Below are 24,618 nucleotides of genomic sequence, written 5' to 3'. Positions count from 1 at the left end.
ATGAAACTTGCTTATAAAGTGAGTGACATTTCACACAGTTGCTCTATATTTTATTGAAAGGCCACTTATAGAAGACTCCTGCTTCTTCCCTCCATTAAGTGGACCTCCTTTAAGGCTGAGAAAAAGGTGTAGTTACAGCACATTCCTTCATGCTGTAACACTTTTCATCTCAGAAGAAAAACATCAGAGCTGGTCTATTTGCAGGCAGATGCCCCTGATGCTCTTTTCCAGTCATCAAGTCCAAGAAGCAGCCTTGCTGAAACCTGTATCTAGACTGAAATCTGTTGATAGTATTTACCAGCAGATATTTTTCATTTTCTTTCAGTGTCAGTAAAGGGGATTTTTTCCTACTGGCACATGCAACTCAAAACAGGGCTGCCAGCTACACCTGAGTACCCCTGACATCTCTGACGACAGGCAGTGCTGCTTCTGCTCCAGCACCTGGCAGGCACATATGTCTGTTTTGTCCCGTACTGCACCTTGCCAACACTTGCTGGCTGGCCAGTGTAATCATTTATAGCATTTTTATTTGTAGCGGTGCTAGCTGATTTGGCTTCATCTCTCAGTGCCTTGAAGGGTCGGGGTCTGGCATCTGCCCTGTTCTGCTTGGCCGGGTCTTCAGCTAAATAATTTCTTTCTGAATTAGGCAGCACATCTGTTTAACTTTCACCACACTCTCTCTTTCCACTGAAGGACTGCCAGAGAAACACAACAGGACAGCATTGCGAGCAATGTCTGGATGGCTTCATCGGTGACGTTGTCAGCGGAGTGCCCACGTTCTGCCAGCCCTGCCCCTGCCCCCTGCCAGCACTTGCCAAGTACGTAAAGAGTCTCTGCTTCTCTTTGATTTGGGCTGGCTTTGGCCCTTTCCAAGGTGGGGTCAGCATCCCTTCCTGGCTGCAGGAGACAAAGGCTGCTGCCCTTGCCAGCCGGGGGAAAATAAGAGGACTTCCAGCTGCTCACATTTATAACCACAGGAAACAGCATTTCATTTAGAAGGTGTAAAATAGCCTTAAGTGCTCCTATCAATTCTTACCAAGAGGGAGGAGAAAATATTTGAGCAAATTCGAGTTCTCCCTCTTTTATGTAGGTGAGATTAATCAGCTGTATGTTTACTTCTACGAATCCCTCAAAGACGAATTTCCTAGGAAGGTGGCATCAGGGATGTATGTGGCTGAGACAGACAGAAAGACAGAAAGATGACCTCTGGATGGTAAAACCAACCATGAAAAAGCACAGCCAGGCAGACCCCTGAGCAAACAGTGGCTGGATCTGGTTAGTACAGGAATAGTTAAAAGGAAAGGGCTGGAGGACCCTGTGACACGTACGGTGCCCTTCAGCAGATGCCCAGCTACCTTTGGGTAAGAAACTCTGAAGCCTGACAGAAAACCAAGCCAAAGAGCTCCTGCTGCTAGCCACTTTGTGCCTTCAGAAGAAACAAATAACTACAAACCGTGACCAACTATTAGAAGCTATTAGTGGTACATCAGTAATGCAGATGAAAGAAATTATCAGCTTCCTTTTGCTTGAGGTTCGTGCTCTAAGGGAGAGGCACCTATGCAAATCCCACTAGAGTGCACAGAGGAGATGCTAGTAAATACTTGCAAATGGGTTAAAGTTATTTTTTAGCGAGATACTTACTCCCCTTGTGTTGTTTCCCATTTCGCTTTCAGCAGGGCTTCTCAGCAAAGGGGAATTTCCTCACTGTATTTGTTTGCGGTTACTATAGGATTACTCATACAGCCTCAAGGTGGGATGAGCCGCATTTTGCTCAGCTGCTCAGTGGCACAGGCTCAAAATGGCAATGGAGCAAAATCGCTCTGGCCAAACTCCCGCAGATCACCTCTTGGCTTTCGCAGCACGCTGCAGACATGTGTGGAGGGCTATGGGGTGGAAAACAGCTAATGTTGAAAAACTGCAGCTTTGCCTGCTTTAGAGAGAAAATCCTCTAGAGACAGGAAGAACCTGGCTTTGCTCACATTTAAAAAGGCTTAGGAGTGAGCAAGCTCACAGACAAAGCAGACCATTTCCTCCAGTTTCAGTAGTGGCTGTAATGACAGAAATATTAGAAATACAACAGTCGGAAGCAGTGCTTTTTCCTTAGCAAAGGAAAGTGATTTTTTTTTTAACCTGTTGGGCACGGAGCAGCCACTTTGGTGTAAGGAGCAGCTCTCTCAACCACAACCTGGGCTGCACATGCCGGAGGCACTACCGCATGATGAGACCCAGTCTCTACCAGTCAAGCAAACGCCTAGGCTGTCCTCCCTACGGTGCGATTTGACAGAGCGTGGCCGGGTCTGCATTCATCGAGTCCTACAGCCCACCGGCTCTGCAGCAGTGCCCCCCGACCGCAGGGAGCCAGCCGGCCCACCAGCCCAGCAAGGCTTAGTGCAGTGGGACCAGCAGGGACCTGAGCTACAGGCTGTCTCTGCCAGTGCTATGGGAGATGGGCGCAGAGGCCAAGGAGCGTTCCCTGCTTCAACACGCTCTTTAGCCCTTCTGCTAGGGACATACGCCTCTTCAATTCCAGACCACTAGAGATAAAGAAGCCCTGAACCCAAAACGACAGCAGCATGGGACTGGGAAGAAAGAACAAAAGTTGCAAGGAGCCTGAATGCAGAGGCTTCAACATTAGCAGCAATATAGGACTTAGATTTGATGATCCTCATGGGTCCCTTCCACCTCAGGATATTCTATGTTCTATGGTATGTCACCCCTTTAAAACTACCTCAGTAAAAATCCACTTCAGTTTTTCAGGGTTTTCCCCAATTGGAAGAGCCCTGAAGGCAATAGTTAAACGAATATCCAATCCCAATTTGCCTCATACCACTATTTAAATAACATGCAGAAATTGCCTGTTCAGCTTCTTGCATGAGAGAGATCTGACCACAGCAATAGCCTTCAGCTGGGGCTGGAACAGGCAAATAATGATTGAGCAACATTCAGCCTTGCATAACTAAATTCAAAGAACAACCATTCTTTCTTTTTTTTTTTTTTATTTTTCCCCCATTAATCCTACTCCATTCATATTAAGGCAAAACAGTAACTACCAGAAAGCAGAGAAGTATTAAATGGCATCCATGCCAAAGGATGTTGTTTTGTTCTCTGTTTTACTTTGAAAATAGCCAGCGAATTCATAATACTTAGACGAAGTGCCCAAATCTGTAAACTGACAGACTCATCAGATAGATACATTTTTTTTTCTTGGGATTCATCTGTGCGTCTCTAGATTTTCTGGCCAGACTATCTTCATATCTGCTATCCTGAGAACTTTTGGAATAACTTTTGGACATTACACATGAAGTGCAATGTCATCTCTTTGGAATAAAAAAAATGGAGGAGGAAGTTTGCTTCACAGCAGATGTTACTTCTTTTCAAACCTGAGGGAATTTTACAAACTTTTTTCCTCCAAAAGATCACAAAAAATATAAAACCTTGGGAAGGCTTCAGCCTTATTTCATAACTTAAATCCACAATGTGTTTTTTCAACTACATGAAGGAATTAGCCTCTGTAAAAGAAGAGGAAGGCTGCCAAACTGTTATGATTTTCTCGATACGTTCTCAAAAAAGCTTTACTGAAGTTAATTTGTGAATTCTGTGAGAAGAATCTCATTTTATGTTCTCTCTGGTTATATGAAATGTTTTGAGACAGCACAGATCCAGACACAGATTTATTTGACCCTGGTTGTCCCACCAGCTGAGAAATGCTGGTGGGAACTGAAATTATGCAGGAATTCTTGTCACCTTTCAATGCTGCTCATTCCTGGAACAAGCAGTGCATGGATCATGCTCTTTGCCATTGCTCCAAGTCTTTTGTCCTTCTGTGCAAAAGGGATGCAACCTGGCCACAGCTGCCCAGCACTGTATGACTCAGGACCTGCATTTTAGCAACCATGGGCTTGCAGCTGGCAACTGCTGCCACTCACTACTCTGGTCGCACTCCTGTGCTGGCAGGCATTTATTCACACGTATTGCAAACTAACTGGAAACATCTTTAGGACTGTATGTCTTTTTCCTGCAAATGTATTTAAGCCATGTCCATCACTGTGTTTGAAGTGTATACAATTTGTACTTTCCACATCTGGTTGCTGCTGTTCCTTAGGTCTCATATTTAGTTATACATTTGTTAAATCCTGAAAACGTAAGAAAGCAAAGGAATCCATGATTTAGAATCATGGCAGTGAGAATTACAGCCCAAGCCATTACTGTAATCAGTATCGCTACGTGGCATGTTAGTCTCAAAAGAGGCCCCAGACTCTTTCCATCTTACTCAGAAAGATGGTAGAGCAGCCTCGGTTACTGTAAATGAGGATAGCATCACTGAGTTTAGTTTTCACCATTCAGTACTTCCAGACTGGATCTGAGGAAAACTGTAGGATTTGCATACGAAACTGCTGCACCCATTCCAGACACTACATTCCTGAAGTGCTTACTGCGGTGTCTTTCATAAGCAATATTTCACCCCTTAGAACAAGAGACAGGAAGCAATTAGGTTCGCCTGACATACACATTTATCCTAAGTCCTTTATCTAAAATGTGTGTATCAAAACCTGCAGGTTTGTCTGATCTACACTGCAAGACAGGAACTTATATATATCTGCATTTATATAGGTCCATAGTGCTAGACACTAATTAGTGCTTTCTACACTAATTAAAAAGACTAAACAAGGGGTATAATGTGAATAACACACAGAGCTTAAGAATAGCTATTCAGCAATGAGTAACCAAGAGCCAGACCTCGCACTGACAGCAAATGTCCATAATCTAGTTAAGAAATACTCCCAAGTGTTTGCCATTGCCTGCTATTCTAACTATTCATTTTAATGAAATTCCAGCTTTGCAGTCTCCTGTTACAGAAAAAGTGGAAGTGTGCGCTGTGTCTGTAAGGAAAACTATGCAGGACCCAACTGTGAAAGGTAAGAAACTAATGGGATGACTTACTGGTCAGCAATACTGCAGTCCAGAAGTCTTCAAGGGAATCTTCCCACACTGGGGAGAAATCTTGTGCATGTGTTTTCACCAGGTTGGATCACGTCTGTTAAAGGATCTCATTCAGTTCCTACTAAAAACCGTAAGAACTTGCTGTGGGTAAGACACGTCTTACCCTGTGAGGGTAAAACAGACATTTACATCTGATGTATTTTGATCGAGTTCTTGCACTTTGTGTACCTTCATGTGGTGATCTTCCTAAAAGGAAAACAATTTAAAAATCAAAATACAAAACACAAATCAGAAACAGCAGCTGAAGTGAAAAACAACCACCACATAGATGCCTCTTGCAATTCACCACTCTAAAACATATAGCAGGTTTCCACCAAATAAATTTTTCAAAAGCAAAGGAGAAAATGCATTATCTAGTCAAATTCTTAATGAGCAGATGCAGCTTTTTTAGTTAAATTTTAAATGTACTTCACAGACATAATTCAATAAAGTCAAGCAAACAACCGTAGGCCAGTGCTGCTTTTTAACTTTCCCTTATGCCCATAAACAATTTCCAGTAAATATCTTCTAAATAACAAAGTACACAAATAAATGGAGCTATACAGCAGAAATATAACTTACTCTCCTATGACATAAAGGGCCATCTTACTCACTATCAATAAACATGGATGATGTTTCAGTGAATGTCAGAGGCCTGATTATAATTCAGAAATTCTCCTTGAGCAGCTAATAAATTAGAACAGCTCTTACACAAAGACTGAGGGGTATAGGATGGCTCAGACACCGGCTTCCTGAACACCTCATTTTGTTTTTCCTTAAAGCCCCTGAAGTATTTAAACTTCAGTCCACTGTCATTAATGTGCAAGCCTTGAATTCAAATGATACTTGACATAACTATCAGAGAAGGGAGAAAGGGGATGCTTAAGGTGCAAAGAGAAATCAATATGAAAAACGTAAGATGAAAAAAAGAGTGAAGGCTTTTGCCCTCACAGATGATGCAAAAACATCAGCGTATTACCTCCGCGTCACTAACATGGTGGCAGCAATAGTGAAAGCCCTTTAGACAGATGGCACAAAAATAAAAAACCCCACCCTTGTTTCCAGGCCTATGGCTGTATTCTTTTGTTCTTCCAAAATGTCAGATATATACACAAAGGATAATGCAGACAATTAGAAGGTCAGTGAGGTTTCTTAATGGTTATTAAAATGTCAACCTAGGCTACAAGCAAATCAAATCCTATGAAATGAGTAGCAGATGCATAGTAACAGCAGAAAATAGCATCAGCTTTGTTTTCTAACAGCCACTACCCAGCCTGACATAATGCATCTGTCTCAGGGAGGGCAAAGATGCACAGATGGGTTAGAAAAAGCCACAGAAAGAAATCAGCTTGTCCCAGTCACCGTGTTAAGTCCTTGACTAACTGCTGGGGTAAGTGGCAAGCAGTGGGAAACGGGACTTTCCTTCTGGTAGGCTCCTGGTCCTACTCCCATCTGTGTCAGAAAGGATGAAAAGCGTTTCGAAGACTAATGAGAAATGCATTGCTCGTCCCTGTCCACTTGCTAAAGAGCAAGCCCCTGCCTCACATACGCTGCTGCTGGGCACTGCCACCATTCCCTGCTCCCACTGGCAGCTATCGTGCCGTCAACATGCTGGCAGGAGGACTGGGGGATCCTGGACGAGAGACGGCATTGCGCCTGCCCTTCCCTGCAGCCCAAATAGCAGCTCGTGTCCCCAGGGAGAGGAAGGCTACCTCCTGCTCACCACCCTCCCTCCCAGCTCTCCGCAGCAGTCGGTGACAGGCGCCGCAGGGCAGCGAGCTGCAGGACGCCCCTCCACAGGCAGCGCGTGGGATCTCCGCAGCAGCACACCGGGAGGCAATCTGCTCCCTTTCCTCTGGCATTCGTGTAGGAGGCTTGCTTGTGCTGCTCCAGGGGCTTGGCACAAACCTATCCAGTCTATGTTTGCCAGCAAATGGTGTTACGAAATCACAGAGGCCTTTGCTAGGAACTGGGAAAAACAGCTTCCCAATTTGAAATTTGAAATTTAGGAATGAACCATTTTGCTCCTGGACTCCAGCAATAAGGCATTAAGGTGGTAGCACATGAAATCCAGGTTTTGTTAATGCCCAAATGTTAAAAAAGATAACGGAAGAAATGATACTTTAGTGTCCAAAGTGAATAGAGGAAAAAGTTCTTTTGGCATTGCCAGGGAAAAGGAAGTTAATTTCTTACTCACCAATAATTACAGGAAGCAAACATGGCTGTAAAATGAAACAAGGATAACTTAGCAGCTTTATTATGGGAGAGGAAATACTCTTTGCTAGCAACAAAGAGCCATTTATTAATACAACGGAGGAAAAGATACGTACTGCAGGCTTCTACTTTTTCAGACTGTGAAGTGCAGAGATGGAGCAATATGTTTCCATCCAGTGGCCTCTGCTCTTCTCACGTGCTACCAGCAATTCAAAAGAGGCCAAGCGCACTCCAGCCCTGTGAGATGCACTGAGTGGCAAAGGGAAGGGGAAAGTGAAGGTGACACATTTATTTTCAGCTCTAAAAGTTTCTATTTGTTTTAGACAGCTACTCCAGGTGAGGAGATACAGCTAATAAAAGTGAGTCAGATGGTCATAAAAAGCAGCACTTACAAAATATATCTGTGAGGATGTAAGGAACTGTCCTCTACATTTCTGGCAAGTGAACTGAATGGTGTATTTCAGAAAAGAAAAAAAAAAATCACCTTGCCCTGATGAGAGGACAGCCATTGAGAGCCTTATGGGAATAGTACGCAGTCTTCGGTAGATGCTGGCTGAAAGCCAGAGCTGGACAGCAGAAAGCAAAATGCTGGTCTCAACCCCGCACTGTTCAGTGGCTTCTGTGACTTGGTAGCCACATCAGACAGACAATCAGAAAATACCTAACTACAGAAAACTAAAAAGAAACTCTGCAAGATTTTGAGAGTTCAGAATAAAGGAAAAAAATTTTTTTTTTAAACCAAGAGGGGGTTTTTTTCTGGTTCAAACTTCATAAACATACTGAAATTTTGAAATATGAGAAAATACTACAATCTCAGATTGGCTGAAATATTAGAAAACTATAGCAAGACTTTTGGCATGACTAAATAGTAGCATTACCCATCACTGCCTACTCTAGCTCCTGTGGGAATGGGGAGTGACTCCACCAAAGTCAGCTAAATCACACTCATTATGCTCCCTGCCGCATTCACAGTTCTTCGAGGGGTGCATGGAACTCCAGGTCACACGTTTATTCTTTACATCTGGGTCACCAAGTGATAAGATCTGCACCAAAGATTCTGGCAGTGCTGCAAAGAGACAAACAGAGTCTTTGCCATTGGCAAAAGCAGTATTTGAGGCAGCCAAGTGGTTTATATTAAGATGCTTAAAATTTTATGTGTTTTTACTGTGGGGGTTCAGGACTGGAACACGAACAAAGCAGCGCTGAGGAAATTACTTTCTTTATTTAAAAAAAAAAAAAAATCAGCAAATGTAGGAACAGATCAAAACTGGAAGGTCTTATCAGATCTCCTGCATTTTCATCGTTCAGACATAGCAGAACTTGGATTTGACTATGTTCAGATTTTAGGAGACAACAGACCTCAGCTCAGGTCCCCAGCCAGAAACCTGGGAAAATTAAACTAAACTGCCTGAGAGCTCACCCTCCCCATCCACAAACAGCAGAACAAACAGCATCTTAAAACAGGATTTTATGGATGGGAGAAAAGACAAGGACAACAGGATGAAATACAATAACTACTCTTTACCTAAATCACTGCAACAACTATTCTGTCCTCTGACTTCTTTAGTCAGCAATTGCTACACCAGCTAGTTATCTCCCTCCGTGCAGTAATTCTTCATTCCCAGATTGGGGCTACAAGTCCCTGATGGCTGTGCCCCAGGCTGCTGGGTCATGGACCCTCCTGCCACCCCGCAGTGACACTGTGAACGGCGTGGGCTGCCCCCGTCCTGCCAGCCGGCCCCTCCGGTCCATAAGCAGCTGCTCTGCGCTGCTCCAGCCGCCAGCTCCTCCAGCCATGCCCTTGCTCGAGGATTTGCTCCTGCGAGCTGCTCCACGCCCACTCCAGTGCTGTCTCGGTTCACCTCGCTGGTTGTTTTGCAAAGGTTCCTCAAGCTTGTAGGATTAAGCACACTCCCTGCTACTAGCCGAAACTCCTTTAACTGAAACCCTCTCCTGTCTTTCCAAATGATGACACCAAATCTGTTACCTCTTGTCTTAGCTTAGAGTCACTGGTCACACAGGAACATTAGGTATCGCTGGTTTGTCTAGACTTTCAAAAACCACTACAGTTTCAACATCTCTTCCATTTTAAGATATAGCAAGTTTTCCACAGAAATGCTTCCCAAACGTGACACGACATGAAATTTGGACCCACTTCAGGCCTCCCCTGGGTGCTTGTTACCCACCTCCCGCTCACCCTCTGCAAACCAACAGAGGAACCCTCCCCTCCTGGGCTGGTGGCTGCTCTCAGCCTTTTGCCCTCAGCAGCAGGTTAACATCGAACAAATTTGGAAAATGAAGGCTGGTTCAGTGCCTGTTTTGTTTTGCAAAAACCAGAAACCATCCCAGTGCCTCACCATAGAAGTATTTGTATAAACCTTTTCTGGTCAGTACTTTGTTATATGCATTATAATGAAAATAAGGTCTGAACTTCCTCTGAGTTTCAGCATCATAAAATGCAGTCTCTTAACCCAGTTTCCTATATAACACAATAAAGTTGGTGAGATCCAAAGCTGAAAGGGACCAAAATAAACACTAGAGCTGCCTCTCTGCCAAGGTCATTCTGTCATAGATTTTAAAACAATGGGGAACAAATCATTTTACTGCTAAAGACATATACAAAAAAATAATGCAGACTGGTGTGATTGAGATACCAGGAGTGTGCAAGAAGGGAAAAATATATAACTGTACAGATTGAGATTAGAGCACAAAACAGCCTCTGCAGGAATACAGCTCCTAATTTGCCTTCTGTCCTTTAGTAGCTGCAGACTATCATCAAATCATGGTGACATAAATAAGGTCAGAGAAAAAATGGTACCGCAGATGGGAATGTCGTTGCTCGTCATCGCTGGGCTTGCTCTTCCTTTCAGGTGTGCCCCCGGTTACTATGGGAACCCTTTGCTAATTGGAAGCACTTGTAAAAAATGTGACTGCAGTGGCAACTCAGACCCAAACCTGATTTTTGAAGACTGTGATGAAGTGACCGGCCAGTGCCGCAACTGCCTGCGCAACACCACCGGGTTCAAGTGCGAACGATGCGCTCCGGGTTACTACGGGGATGCCAGATTCGCTAAAAACTGTACAGGTATTGTCTATAGTTTAGTAGAGTAGAGCAAAACGCAGCACAGCATGGTCTATCAATGACCTCCCAGAGATGCCTGAATCAGTCACCAGACACCTGTGGCCCGGGGAGGCAGGGGGTGCTCCTGGCTGCCTACCCAGCAGGATAATTTGGATGCCTGTTTGACTGAATCATCCCAGGCCCTCTTTCCATCGCCCACGAGGAAGTCTCAAACCCCAGACCCCAACATCTCAAACGCCTGTGCAGGATGAATGTAGGCACTGTTGTGTCCTGCATCTTGTTTTAAATACAGGTCTCTAAGCTTTCCTTGGGCAGAGACTTCACCTTTGTGTTTCTTCACACCACAGGCTGCCCAGCATGACCACTCAGACTGATGGCACTTAAAGACTTGAAAGCAGTTTTTACGGGAACAGCATCGTCCTTCCTGTCCTGACCCAATCCCTGCTCATTTTCTGCTAGTTTTCATACTGATAATGTGTTCTGCATTTCCCACGTGTCTGTGTAATCTTGCTCATTAGTGTATTTCTACTCCAGAGATGACTGTACTTCCAGGGTCTGGTAAAGTGCTACCTAGAGGATCTTACCAAAACTTACCTACACAGAGGGGTCACAGAGGTCTGCATCCTCTAATATAATTATTCTCCTAATTTACATGGAGTTAGATCCAAGTAAGACTTTGGGCTCATGCCCTTTGTCCTTGCTTTGGCTCTGGGAGGAAAGAGTACATCCTCTTTCAAAGCACCAAAGAATAAACACAGCTAAAGGCAAAATGGAGGTGCTCAGAGCAAGGACCTTAGAGGTCCCTCCCAACCCCTTTGCCAGGGTCCCTCCCTCAAGGACCAGAACACAAATGGGGTAGACAGATCACTCCTAGCTCTTAGCTGACTTGAAGGTAAGACACAGCCAAACCACGCACCCAACCCGGACCTTTTAAGTGCTCCTGGGTCTCCAGGTACAGGGCTACAGGCCTCGGGGCCTTAGCAATGTCTTGATCAACTTACGTCCTTCTTGCAACTCACTGTACACTTGGGCTTCGCTTTTTACTAGCTTACTATAAAGTGCTAAGGTGTGTTTTGAGACTTGCAGGATGGAGGTTGTGAGGATGCTCTGTGCCCTTTGAACTGCTGTCTTCATTTGTAGGGGACCACATATGATGCCACTAGTGGGTCCCTTCTGATTTTATGTTCTGGTGACAGCTAGAAGTTGAGTGTCCATCTCCAGGACATAATTCACATCACTAAGTCACGTGCTTAAATTCCATTTACGTTGAATGGAGAGAGATTGTGCCCTCACACAGTAATCCCAAAAGCCAATCCCAGGTATCCAAATCAGTCAAAAAGACAGCGGCTGTAGGGAACAGCGTGCCCCAAAACTCACGTCCTGCCTGGATTTGGGCACCCAAGACGTGCCTGAAATTCAACATCTCTGTGACTTTGAGGTTGCAAAAGCAAATCTTGTTTATGCCCTTCACTGCCTAATTCAGTTCACCAGAGATGACTTAACTGCAGTTCTTCCATAAAGAAGGACAGGATCTAGTTTGTGGGTCCTGAATGCCGTGAGGCAGGAAAAACTCACCCAGCACTTTAAGTCAGCAAACCGCAGCAATCGTGCCCTGGTCATGTGCAAAGGCAGAGCTTTAAACAGCTAAGAGTAACTTTGCCAGAAGTCTGAGGATTACAGGGCATTTCAAGTGTCTAAGTAGATTATGCAAGACATAATTTTGGAAGGCATCTCTGAACACGGAGTTTCTAACTGAAATTAAGTCACACTTTCATCACCTCAGTATAGTTTTGGTTTGCACCCTTAAAGAGTTGCAGGAATTAGAGGCAGAATGCCTTGGTATTATTTATGCTTCTGAGATACAGTTTAAGTGGCATTTCATGGTGCACAGGACTTCTCTATACAGGTTTTTCATGCAGACTATAAATCAGCTTGGTAATTCTCTTCATTAGCAGATTCTCTTGTAGTGTTTGATCTTTGCTAAAAATAAAAAGTGCCTTGGCACTTGAGTATGTTATGAGAGATACAGCATTTCTCTGCTTAGGAGTGAATTTAATCTTGTAGTTGATTCTAGCAGATCCTGATCTTGAAGTATTATGTTTCAGAGAATTACACACTTCTCATTTCATCTTCATTTCTGCTAAACACCATGTGCTGTACTTGACAGTACTGTGTAGATTGCCTGCACCAATCAATACATCCATGATATCCAAACTATCCAGGTAGTTTACAAGGCAAGCTTATACTTTGTTTGGCATTTTGGAGTGATTTGGAACTCTTATTTAGAAAAATATAGATTCTGAAATAAAACAAATACTTTCTTTAAAATACAAAAATACAGAAAAGAAACTAGTGTAAGAAACAAGAGAGTCTGCGTACATAGTTTCCACAGAGCACCTCAAAGGCTATATAGAATAAAAAAATGCAAGAACACTAAATGAGCAAACAGCTCTATCCAAATAGGATCACCCTTTTTTCTTTCGAGCAAAAGACAAAATCTGTGTAGCTGTAGATAGTAGTTTTCAGCTTCTTTTCAATAAATTTTTTAATCGAGTGTCCTTTGTCCTTTTCAATCCTGAAAATTCTCAGGACTGCTTTTGAAATTAATTTACTATAAGCAGTTGTGTAGCAAATTGAGAGTTATCCATTTAAATAAGAAGACACCATTTGATTTTCTTGAGCACCAATCTCATCCAAATTTTAACCTTGTAACTGAAATCTTGCCACCTGTTTTGCGGTTAGCCTAGATCCTGTGATATAGGTAAAGAGAAATCTCTGCTTTCAACTAAGACTTTTCTTTCACTTCTTAACAAAAGAAATAACAAATAAAAAAAATTGTGGATCCAGGAGCTGGGAGGCACCCAGTTCACACAAATTGTGGTGAGGTCAGAATATTGATTGCCCCACAAAATTCATGACCAAATTCTGTTCTCACAATGGTACAAAAACTGAGTAGTTCCACTAATGCTGGTTCAGTTACACAGAATTATTCTAATGTTAGTGCATCATGTTGACTTCGAAGCTGTATTACACATTTTCTCTGATAATTCCTCAAACGTGCAATGTGGAATGTAAATACAAGGGTAATTCATAGAGAACAATGAATAGGCTGCAATAAAATGGCAGTAAACAATTTTGTTATATGAGATTCTGCTGAAACCATGAATCACAAGAGCAAAACGAGTTCCAGAAAAGTCACTGCTGTTATGTTCTGCTTGAGTTTTTGTTATTCTATCAAAGTGATCCAAGAATATTTTTATCTTTAAAATAATATCTTTTAAAAGGCTGATTAAATCTTGAAAGAGACACTTTAGATTAAAAATTATACTTTTTAAAAAGCCACTTGTGCAGTCAGTAAATATAGCTTACTCAAGTTTAAAAAAATGTAAAACCTCATTTATTCTTCATTGTAAGTGGTAGGAGACATTTACTTTTTGATATGCTCAAGCTGATGATGGAATTGGAGTCCACTATCAATCCCTGATAGCTGGAAAGCTTATTTAGCGGCAGCCTGACACAGCATTGATAAATTCCACAAGTCTGTGGAGAGATTTGTAACTAATAATTAACTTTAGTTGTACTGCTTTCCTTAGCCTATCTCCTAAACGTCTCCCTCTCTAGACAGTGACGCACAATGGCCCAGCTGGGCAACTCTGGCCTCACTGCCTCTGCTTGTGACCAGCTGGGAAGCTTTGAACAAGGCGCTTCAGCACAGGCTTGCCGGTTCTGTTTCCTGTCTCATATTTTATCTGGTCCAATTCGACCACAGTGCAAAGAACACTTTCTACATACTGAAGGAAAAATCAGTCCAAGAAGCTGTTGATTTTGGTTTGACTATCCATGCACAATCCTACATAGAATCATTTCACTAGTCTTGGGAGGGGAAAGGTGGGTTGTACATTTTGAAGATTCTTCTTTCAAAAATCCTTTCTTTTTCCCCCAGAATGTAACTGTGGAGGGAGAATGTGTGACAGCCAGACTGGAGAATGCCTCGCTGACAGTCCTGAAGTTTCTACTGGCACAGACTGCCCAACCATCAGTAAGATTATCATGAGAATACCAAAAATTAATATCACTCTTGTATTTAGATGTTTATGAATACTAACTTAAGAGCTCGGTTCTCCAGTGGGCCTCTCTCCACTTTGACCTTGGTCCCACAGGGCATTTAAACATGTGAATATGCATGATGCCCCACTGACAGTATTTAAACATGTTCTCACTTGCTTGACTGAGTACATGCATACGTCCAACTCTGTGATACAGACTGAATGTTTAGGTACTAACTGCGGAGCAGTAGGGAATATCACCAAAGCCACTTCTCTAGACTTTGAGATACAGTGCCTGCAAAATAATATTCTGGCCCTAAAAATTGCCATCACAACTTTATCTGTGCTGTCTTGCATATCATTTCTGGTTTTCTAGTTGTACACCTAACATAAATTGTTGCTGTTGACAATTTTACATTATCCATCAGGCAGTTGCTTTTCCACTATCACCTCCCCTATTCCAACTATAGGAAGCCTGGGGAGTTTCCAGAAGTGGTTACTACTGGTAACCACTGATATTTTTTTAAATGTTAGTATGATTATGTCTGTAGTATAATGCTGCCCATGTAGCACACATGGGTTCCTAAACTAACTCCCAAGAAGAGGGGTTGTGTGCCTGGAAGCGCAACCAGAAGGAAAACATTTGGGAGCTGCTGCTGTCAAGAATACAGACTATACAATACCAAGCAAAAGTTTCTGTAGGAATCTGTGTTTCATGTTCACCTAAGTCTCTTGCATTTAGTGGTGGCACCAATGTCACTAAAAACAAGGTGGTATTGCAAGCATTCAGCAGTGACAGGATATAGTTCTGCACAAGCATATTCCAAACATGTTATAACTGTGTTTTTAGAAGTTGCCTTTCTAATCAAATAGGCAGCCAAGAGCCCATCTGCTGGACATCCTTACTTCTCATACCACCAAATTTTAAATACAGAGTTTTGGGTTCTGACAGAATGAAGTTGTTTTTTTGACCCCCATCTGTTGTTCTTTGGGCCACAAACATGCAGAGCCTCTAGGGAATAGCCAGGAAATGCCTTCTCTCTCTCTCCCTACTGATTACGGTGCCGCTGCAGCAGCCTCTCGGAGTAGTCCCATCTGGTGCTGCTCAGCTGGAAGCATCATGACTGTACTGTGGGACCTTGGAAGTGGGCGGATGAAAGTGAAAGAAAAATGGGTATCCATCAGCATCCATCAATGACAAAGAGAGGGAACGCCATGGGGAAAGAGCACTATAAATTGAATTTAAGATATTTGCTGTTCACTGACACAAACATTAAAGAAAAATGACACTCTTATTTTCTTATCAGGCTGCGATAAATGTATTTGGGATTTGACAGATGACATCCGATTAGCAGTTCTGGCTATCGATGAAAGCAAGTCAACTTTACTGAGCATTTCTACAGGTGTTGCAGCTCAAAAGCGCTTGAATGACCTGAACCTCACTGCCACCCATCTCCAGGTACAAATATTGATGACACTTTATTTTTTAATGTAATTCTAATCTATGCATTTCCATTCCATTCCTGTAGATTTTAACCCCTGCCCTCACTAAAGAAATAATTTGTTTTCAGATGCTCTGACTTTTTTCCCACACACGCAGGAGGCAATGTCCAAAAAAAAGAATCATGCTGTGCTCTGGACCATCCAGGTCGATGATACTGCAGACGAAATGAATGATCTCGTGAGAGAGGCAGCAACACTTGATGAACAGGTTTGTTTATAGCCCCTTGCTAGAGCTCTGAGGGTTTGTGGTTTGTCATATTCACATGCTGGCATAAGAGGTTAGTATAGAGTAGTTCCAGTTGGAAGGGACCTAAAATGATCATCTAGTCCAACTGCCTGACCACTTCAGGGCTGACCAAAAGTTAGAGCATGTTACTAAGGGCATTGTCCAAATGCCTCCTAAACACTGACAGACATGGGGCATCAACCACCTCTCTAGGAAGCCCGTTCCAGTGTTTGATCACCCTCTTGGTAAAGAAACATTTCCTAACATCTAGTCTGAACTTCTACGTTCACCAAAGAAGAGTGGGAGTGCCCTGAAAGACAGTTGGGAGAACTTTCTATTTCTATTATCTATTTCTAGACTTTCTACGTTACTTTTGCTCTGAATTAAAAGCGTAAATGACCTATCAAGTCTTCTTGACTTGAAGGATGTAGGGCCAAAGTCTGTTGAATGTGGTCGGAGGTTTGCCACCAATCGCAAGAAGCCTTCCCTCAGGATCTGAGTTTCCACCTACCCCCCTACATATGTTTGATCTGAGATAGACAAACTGCCTTTCTACTTCACATTTTGATTTTTAATTAAGCAAAGTAACCAACACTAAACTAATTCAAATTGACTTTGGGAGTATTTGTACTATACCTATTTTACATGCATGCTCTCATAAAATGAAATTAGCCCCGACTAGACACTTCAAAACATGCTACAAACTGCCAGTTTAAAAGGTTTTTCATGTACCCACTGAGATGGGAGCCTGATCAGCACTCAAGATATGTTTTAACACAATTGTAATCATAAATGTTGTATCCACATTCAACTGCCAGGCTATAAAACTAAGGTTATCTGCTCTCAGCTCACATAACACTTTCATTGCACCTTAGAAGAATACTGATATGATATATGCTCAGAGAAGAAATAGGGTTCAAAATTGCTTCTCCTCTATTTTAAAGAGATATTATTAAACATCTTTCTGTTCCTAAGATACATATATATTAGTGAGATACATCACTTTATTTTGTTCCCAGAGATAATCACAGCTATAGTATGACTAGAGTATATTTCATGCTTATTGCAAAATGTCAGACCTTATATTCATTTACCAGTTCCTTCAGAAGGCAGATTAAAATTATACCTTAGACTAAAACTCAAGTATAGGAGCAAGCAGGAGAAAAAACACAAAGGAAGAGGAGAAAGGGCTGTATAGAGAGGTGGAAGAGAAAATTTGGGTTTGGGTGTTTTTAATCAGCGCTTACTTAGCAGAAAGGGCACTGCAGAATTACACAGACTATGCCTGTGTTCAAAAGAGAGGTCTGATTAAATCAGCACACACACACCCCCACCTGTACCTGTGAAAATCTCGCAGCGCTTACATGCCTCAGTGTCCCTCTATGTAGATTGTAGGCAGGATGATTAAGGCATTAGGTTTTCTAGGAATATTTAGTGAATTTTGATAATAATGTTTTTGTCATCTTCAGTACTACATGGGGATTTCTTAGCTCATTCCTCAGTTTGACTGTCCCTGAACAAATAAATTCAGCATTTCCTCTGGTCTTTTCTCCCCGGTTATTTCTAATGCTTGTTCCACATGAATACTTGTGATCGCTTGTAAAGGCAGGGAAATAATGGCCCCAGACTCTCACAGTGGAAGAAAGACCACAGTAATAACTCTGAATATATTGAACTTATTGCTCTTTCAAGGCACTTTTTATGGAAAACAGGTGCTAGGGCCTTGAGTGGGTTTTGCAGAGATGTGCTGCATCTTCTGTTCAGAGCATTTCATGTGCACATCCCCGTGTCTGAGGGGTTGCTGCAGATTCTGATCTAAACCCCAAAGGCAGGATGAATGCACCCACTGTAGACAAATCCTCCTGCTAAATGAGAAAATTAAATGTGACCTGCAACTCCCTGAGCCTGCTTGGGATGAGCTTAGAGTAAAACAGCAAGTAGCTCGATCCTGAATGTTTGGCAGAGACTTTGGGGAGCCGAGTGCCTTTCCTTCCTGGCCTCTTAGCAAATTTCAGGATAAGCCTCTGTACATCGGCGGGAATTTGAGGGTCCCTAAGAGCAGCCCTCACTCATGCTGCTGTGTTTCCCATCAATCTCATGGCAATCAGTAAACCTGTCTCAGCAATTCCCCATGCGTTCAATAGTTAAGGAAAAATCTGATGAGGGAAGAGTATTATGTAAAGGCAAGTGGGTGTAAAAACAGTAACAAGTTGCTTAAAATAAGCATGAAGTGGCGATGCTGAGCAACAGAGCATCCACAAGAAACCCTGATAGCAATAAAGGAATACAAATAAAAAACATAGTGCTTGCCCTTCAAAGACTAAAAACCCAAGTAAATAGGAATAAAACTAAAACCTTTCTACAAACCTTCACACTTGTTTTGCGCGGGTGCCCATCCACTGCTGCGGCGCAGGTGCCCATCCGCTGCTGCGGCGCGGGCCACCCTGGCCCTGCCTTCAAGTGCCACCCGGTGCCTCCACAAACCCCGAGTGAAACCACGTCCGTGGGTCACAGCTGCTGCCAGCACCGAACCCGCAGCCACAGCACAGCTTAGCCACGCAGGGCTGGGGGACGGACGCAGAGTCCTCGGCGGTTCTTGCAGGATTAAGTGAGTATGAAGTGAGCACACCAACAGCCAAGTATCTTCTGGCTTATGAGGTGTCAGGCCACCCCAAACCCAGAAACTAATTTTACAGTGGGAATTTTTGCTGATGCAGCCCCAACAGGGACTGTGAATCAAACGCCTTACCACTGGCAAGCATGTGGTACGGACTTACACGTGCATACACACACACACACGCAGGGTCCAGGAAACGTCAATGGCACAGCAGTTATATTTTTTTCTCCTTCCTGGGAAATACCAGTGAAAATTAAATCTAAGGACTCCCAAAGTCAGTGACCCTCCAGGAAAGATGATAACTATGACATGGTAACTCTTCGTTTCCCTTACATGTAAGGGAACACAATGCAGTGTACAGCCTCCAAAGTAATATAGTATAGGAGTGTGGCTATGCTCTTCAGAGTATTTTGAATCCTCATGCTTTTTCTTAATTTTAACAAGTTGGAGAGCTGGGGACCTCACTTGAGGGAAGCACTGATCTAAAAATGGTTGTGAGCTTGACACCTTATTTTTCAGTCTATATGCTTACTCAGGAAACACCATACCCAGCAAAATGAGCCAGCCCTGCTGAATGCCTAGGACCCACAGCAGATGGCAGTTTTACAACTGTACATAATTTATGGCAACTTGATTGCAGCAAATGATGGATAAATATGGGAAAGATTTTAACCTCTCACTCCGCAATTCTGAAAATACCGACAAGACAGCCCTTCACTTCAAACACCTGTGTAAATACCACTTTATATGATATATGGACTTTCACGTGCTCATCAGAAGAAAGCAAAATATATGTTTACACTGCTCATCCTCACACATGCATATGGATCTGAAAAGAAATCTAATGTCTCGCTCACACGGTTTATTCATAGGGAAATGAAGCATCCAGCAAAGGCCTACTGGTACAGAAGGAAACCATGGCGACCAACAACCGTGCTACTCAGCTTGTGCAGCAGCTCAGTAATATGAGGGATAACATTCAAGGTAAATAGATTTCTTTCTGGTTCAGCTCAATGTCAAGCATGTATTAATGAAACCTCCAGCAAAAACATGTCATAGCACCTGGGCACTCTTGCAAAGCAACCCACACATAAGGCTTTTGCAGCCTGCAAGGCCACGATGAAAAGCTGTCTCTCTTAAAAGACAGCTGACACCACGGGCTGACTTGGTCTGACACCCAGAACAAGAGCTTCTCTTTCTTTTTTCTCTCTTTGACAGAGCAAAATAATAATAAATAGGTTTACATTAAATACTTCAAGCTAATCAGCTCGTAGCCTTTGTTTGTTTGAATAGCTGCTCAAGGTATTTATATATAATTGTGGTAAAAAAAGAAGTCAGTATCAGAGTGGGGCTGGATGAAGCCACAAACACAAGCATAGGATGGGAGATGGGAGTGCTCTATGTCTTACTTGTCAGCAGATTCACACAAGTGCACTTTTCCCATCCTGCTGATAAGTAATGGAGGCCATATGAATAGCTAGACAGATTTTTAAAAATTATGCTTTCCCTTTTGAACCCATGGCAGTCAGTTAGGTCTGACTAACTCTGATGATCCCACTGGTGAGTGTTACTTTAAATCCAGTTTTTGCCTTTTAGCAAACTGTTGCTGAGTGGGATTGTGCTGGTTCATACAACTTCATGTAGATGCTTCTAAAAAGAAAAGGAAGCTGAAGAGTAAATAATTCGGTGAACTTACTGCTTCCCCAAACTCAGCATGGGAGGTGGTGGTGATTTTCTCCTCAAGCTGCTTATTGCTTAATCTGACCAGAATTTCCAATTGAGTTCGGGTCCAGACATATCTACAGAGCATTACAGACCAGGTGTTGTCCTCTTTTTCTTTTTTTTCTGAAATACAGAAGAAGAATCAGAAAACTGCATTTTCATTGCCTTTTTTTTCCACAAAGAAAGCATGGCCTTTAGTAAAAGTGAAAGGCAGAACTGTAAACCGTGTGGCTGGTGCAGACTGTGAGAAATGGTTATAGTGATGCTGATTCACAGTAGGAGAGGTAAACATGACGATGATGATCTCCCAAAACTAGAAAAAGAATGAAACCTAGAGTTTTTTATGTTAAAATTTTGGGACAAACTGTAACCTATTGTCTCAGTGTCCTGTTCATCTGTCCATATGATGTGAGGGGATGCAGACAAAACTTATTAAGTTCATCTTTGGCCAACATGCTAGAGCAATAAAAGCATCTCCAGAACTAGCATAAATTTCAAAACATAACTTCTGTTCTGACTGTAAATGCATGTATTTTACACCTTTCCATATGAAGACTTTTTTTATTTAGAGCCTGTTAAACCTCCTGCATCTTCAAGAATTGTTACTGTACTATATATCAAAGGATAAATGACAACAGTGAACCCCTTCCCAAACATAATTGCTCTTAAAAAAGTTTTCCTAGTCAGAGATTACCATCTTCATCTGGAATATCTATGACATATCATGGTCATGCTGATATAAAACTGAGATTAAACCAATTGCAGCCTCTTTTTCTGTACCTACAGAAAGCAATAAAACCCCAAGTGAACACACCCAGAAGCATCTCTGTCCACTGTACACCTGCATCATGACAGCCTCCATCCTGCCAGAGCACACTGATTTTTCCCAGTCCTTGGCAAAGCCAACAGTGTAAGAAAGCTGTATATGGCACCAGCATAGGAAGGCTGACTGGCAGTTGAGGTTAAATGGTCCTTTTTCAATTAATAGAAATACTTTATTAAGAGACCTGAGCAATTTTGTCTTAGAGCAATTACTGCAAGCTCTGTGGCAAGTTGTGTAAGGAAGAGCAGTTACATATCAACTGTTATCCTTGCTTATCCTTAACTCCATGGGTGCTTCAACCATTACTTTATTTCAACACATAGTTAAGTTAACATATCCTCATAGAAGAGGCAGGCTGAGACCAGACTTATAGGATGTTACATTTGTACTACCTTCTTACACCTGTGATGCTAGATCACCTTTGACTGACTGGCCATCCGTCACATCTTATTTCCACAGTTATTGAGCAAAAGTGTCAGCATGAGCTTCATTGTATATCACCAACAGTCACTGGCTGACCTCTGGGGATAGTTGTTTTATACTACTAATTGGTTTTGGGCAGGAAAGGAACCACAGAAGGCAGACACGTATCTAGTTTGGCGCACAAATATCACAATCGGGTTGAGCTATCATAGAAGAAGCCACACCCATAGCTGTGAATAAAAAGAGTGCTTGTTCACCCAGAAAGCAGCTGGAGACAAGTGGGTGAAAATTATTTCCACCACGCTCAAAACTATTCTTCTACATGGGCATCGCCACCTGTAGAAGGCAAGCCACTCTCTACTGAAGGGAAGGTGTATGTGCGCACACGTGCACATGCGTGTGCCAGCATGAGAAGGAAAAAGAAATCCATGGAGCTGCTGGTGGTGATCAGTTACTGAGACTTTAAAGCTTCACTAATGAGCTGAGGAGCCAGCCAGAAACTGCACACAGAGACACTCTGCCAAAGAATCAGTTGTGCCACAATTACACATCTATTTTTTATAAAAATCTTACAGATGGATAGTGCTGGCTTTGCCAGCTCTGGTTATCCACTAAAGTAGTGATGAACGCAAGCCAAAGCTACTCGCATCGTAGGGCATAAAAGAGGAGCTGGTATTCGAGGCCAGAGAGTGAGAAGTGGGTAAACTGTGTAATGCCTACACTGGGAATGGGTAAACTCAATTTCAGCTGCAGGGATCCAATAGTGTTTTTTGAACTGAGACCAAAACCTTGAAATAGTATCTATCTCCAAACCAGCTAGGCAGTATCGGGCCAGAAGCCATATGTTACCTCTTTAGGGTGCCTCAAACTTCTTCAGATGGAAAAAAGGTTACTTCAGTCTCCTTGCTGTTGTTGTTATTTAATAAACATAACATTTTTGCAGCAGCACTTAAAAACTATGATTCTGGATGAAAGCTCCAGCCACAGAAAGAATAAAATTATGATCCCGGTCTATAAGAACTGCCAAGCCAAATAATACATACAACCCATGCCTGCTTAATCTCATCCTCTTCTGATGAGACCCCCACATATGCCAGAAAGTGTAATATATTTACAGATTTAAGATGGATTAAACATAATAATTATCTACTATAGAGTTGAGAGATAATTAAAACTTTCTTTTGCCATCAGCATGATCTAGATTCACAAAAGTAAAAGTACTCCACAGTATTTACTTCTCTGTAGCCATGCTAGATTGACCATCTGTTCCTTTTTCCCACAGAAATCAGCAGCAAGATGAAATACTATGCAATTCAACAAGAGCTGAGCCCTGAAGAAATCGCCCAGAAGCTGAGTGTGGCTGAGGAGATGCTGAAGGAGATCAAACGCCGTAAGCCTTTCACTAATCAGAGGCAACTTGCAGATGAGGAGGAAAACGCAGCGGAGGAGTGTGAGTTTTAAGTCTGTTTTCCATTCACCCACATGTTGATGTGCAGCTGGCACGGGCCAGACAGCTCTGGATGTATTGCTGAGCCCCTGGGGAGCACCAGCAGGCGCTTGGCAAGCACCGACTGGTGTGCTGAAGATGCTGCTGCTTCCAAATGCCTGCCCCAAGTCTCTGCTGGCACTTGCTGCCCCCATGGCACAATGGGCAGAAAAATATATGTTTGCCTGTGTGTCTGTGTGTCTCTGTGTATGCCTGTGCACTGCAGCACCTCAGTGATAACTGTTTAGGAAGGTTCGTGCCAGGGCTGGAATTGCTCATGTGAATGTCTTCCTTCCCCCCGCCAGCTCTGCCATGGGGAGAGTAAACTCCAGCAGAGAGAGAAAAACTGCCGGCATGGGAAAGAGCGGCAGCCTAATTCTCACAGCTCGGTGAACATGAGTCAAAGCCCCAGGACAATAAGGACTGTCTTCTCCAGAATAGCCTGGTTAGCTGTGACAATGAAAAATAAATGAGCATGGAAAGCCAAACCTAGTTTCTTTTAGGAAAAGCTACTTGAGAGAGGGAATTAGTGGGATTAAAATGAGATACTAAAATGAGAGGCATCTTTCCTTTTCAAAAGAGGAGGGAAAATTAAAATCTAGGTATATGATCTCTCAAGTGAGCTTTTAACAAATGTGTTTTACTGTCCCCTGAGTAACAGCAACAGAAATTGTTGCATAGGTAAGTTTTGCCAGAAATCCAAGCTTTGGATTAATCAGTGGCCTCTGATTTTTCTCCCAGCGCTACAGCAAGTTGAAGAGTTTCACAAGAGGTACAATGACACCAGATCTCTAGTATCTGATGTGCTGGAGCAGCTCAGCGAACAGGATGTGAAGCTGTCAGACCTGGAGGAGGCCTTAGACCAGGCATTTCACTATGTTATACAAACGGAGGATATAAATAAGGAAAACACAGTCAATCTGCAAAGGCGTGAGGTACTATGCAGTACATTTATCATAACTGTTGCCTGTGAACACTCCATCTCTGCCGGTGCTTAAAATAGTAGATTGCAAACAATTTAGATTCAGGAATCACCACACCAAAAAAGTATTTCTTGGACCACTCAGCAGGATGAGTTTGACTCTCCAGTTCTAAGACACAAGTTGTGGAAGTGCAAGGTACTATTATTTATTCATGGAGTGACAATACATGACAAGTTTTGGCATGGCATGTCTCAGCAGGCCAAGGAAGAGATGGATACTGATGCCTAAACTAGGAAGACATATTACAACAAAACCCAAGAAGCTTAAAATTCCATGTAGCATGGCTGCTATAAATATTGTGGTGGGATTGTTTCACCTATTATGTACTGATTTATAATAGGGAAGGATTTCATGCTCTCAAAAGTAATTATATTCTATTAAAACAATTATTTATAAAGACTCTGCACTGCATTCATGCCCTGAACTGTGAGTGCATTCCTACTGTCTCGTCCAAACTTTCTCTCTGGTCCTTTTTAAACAAAATGCATCCCTGTTTTTTCAGGAAGAACAGAT

General features: G+C 42.6%; 1 protein-coding gene across 1 annotated transcript; it reads left to right on the top strand.

Moving 5' to 3' along the window:
• Positions 1–24,057, top strand: LOC104080627 (laminin subunit alpha-4-like; the record flags this gene model as incomplete). Its single annotated transcript, XM_009583089.1, has 10 exons — positions 1–18; positions 694–818; positions 4,836–4,916; positions 10,065–10,279; positions 14,220–14,315; positions 15,630–15,781; positions 15,923–16,033; positions 19,541–19,652; positions 22,919–23,086; positions 23,864–24,057. Coding segments are annotated over exons 1-10 (1,272 nt in total), but the record flags the coding sequence as incomplete, so codon positions are not given.
• Positions 24,058–24,618: the final 561 nt, after the last annotated feature.

This window comes from Fulmarus glacialis, unplaced genomic scaffold (genome assembly GCF_000690835.1).
Source record: "Fulmarus glacialis isolate BGI_N327 unplaced genomic scaffold, ASM69083v1 scaffold51218, whole genome shotgun sequence".
NCBI lineage: Eukaryota > Metazoa > Chordata > Aves > Procellariiformes > Procellariidae > Fulmarus > Fulmarus glacialis.
Note: the sequence above shows the minus strand (reverse complement) of the source record. Positions and strands in the feature narration are given on the sequence as shown.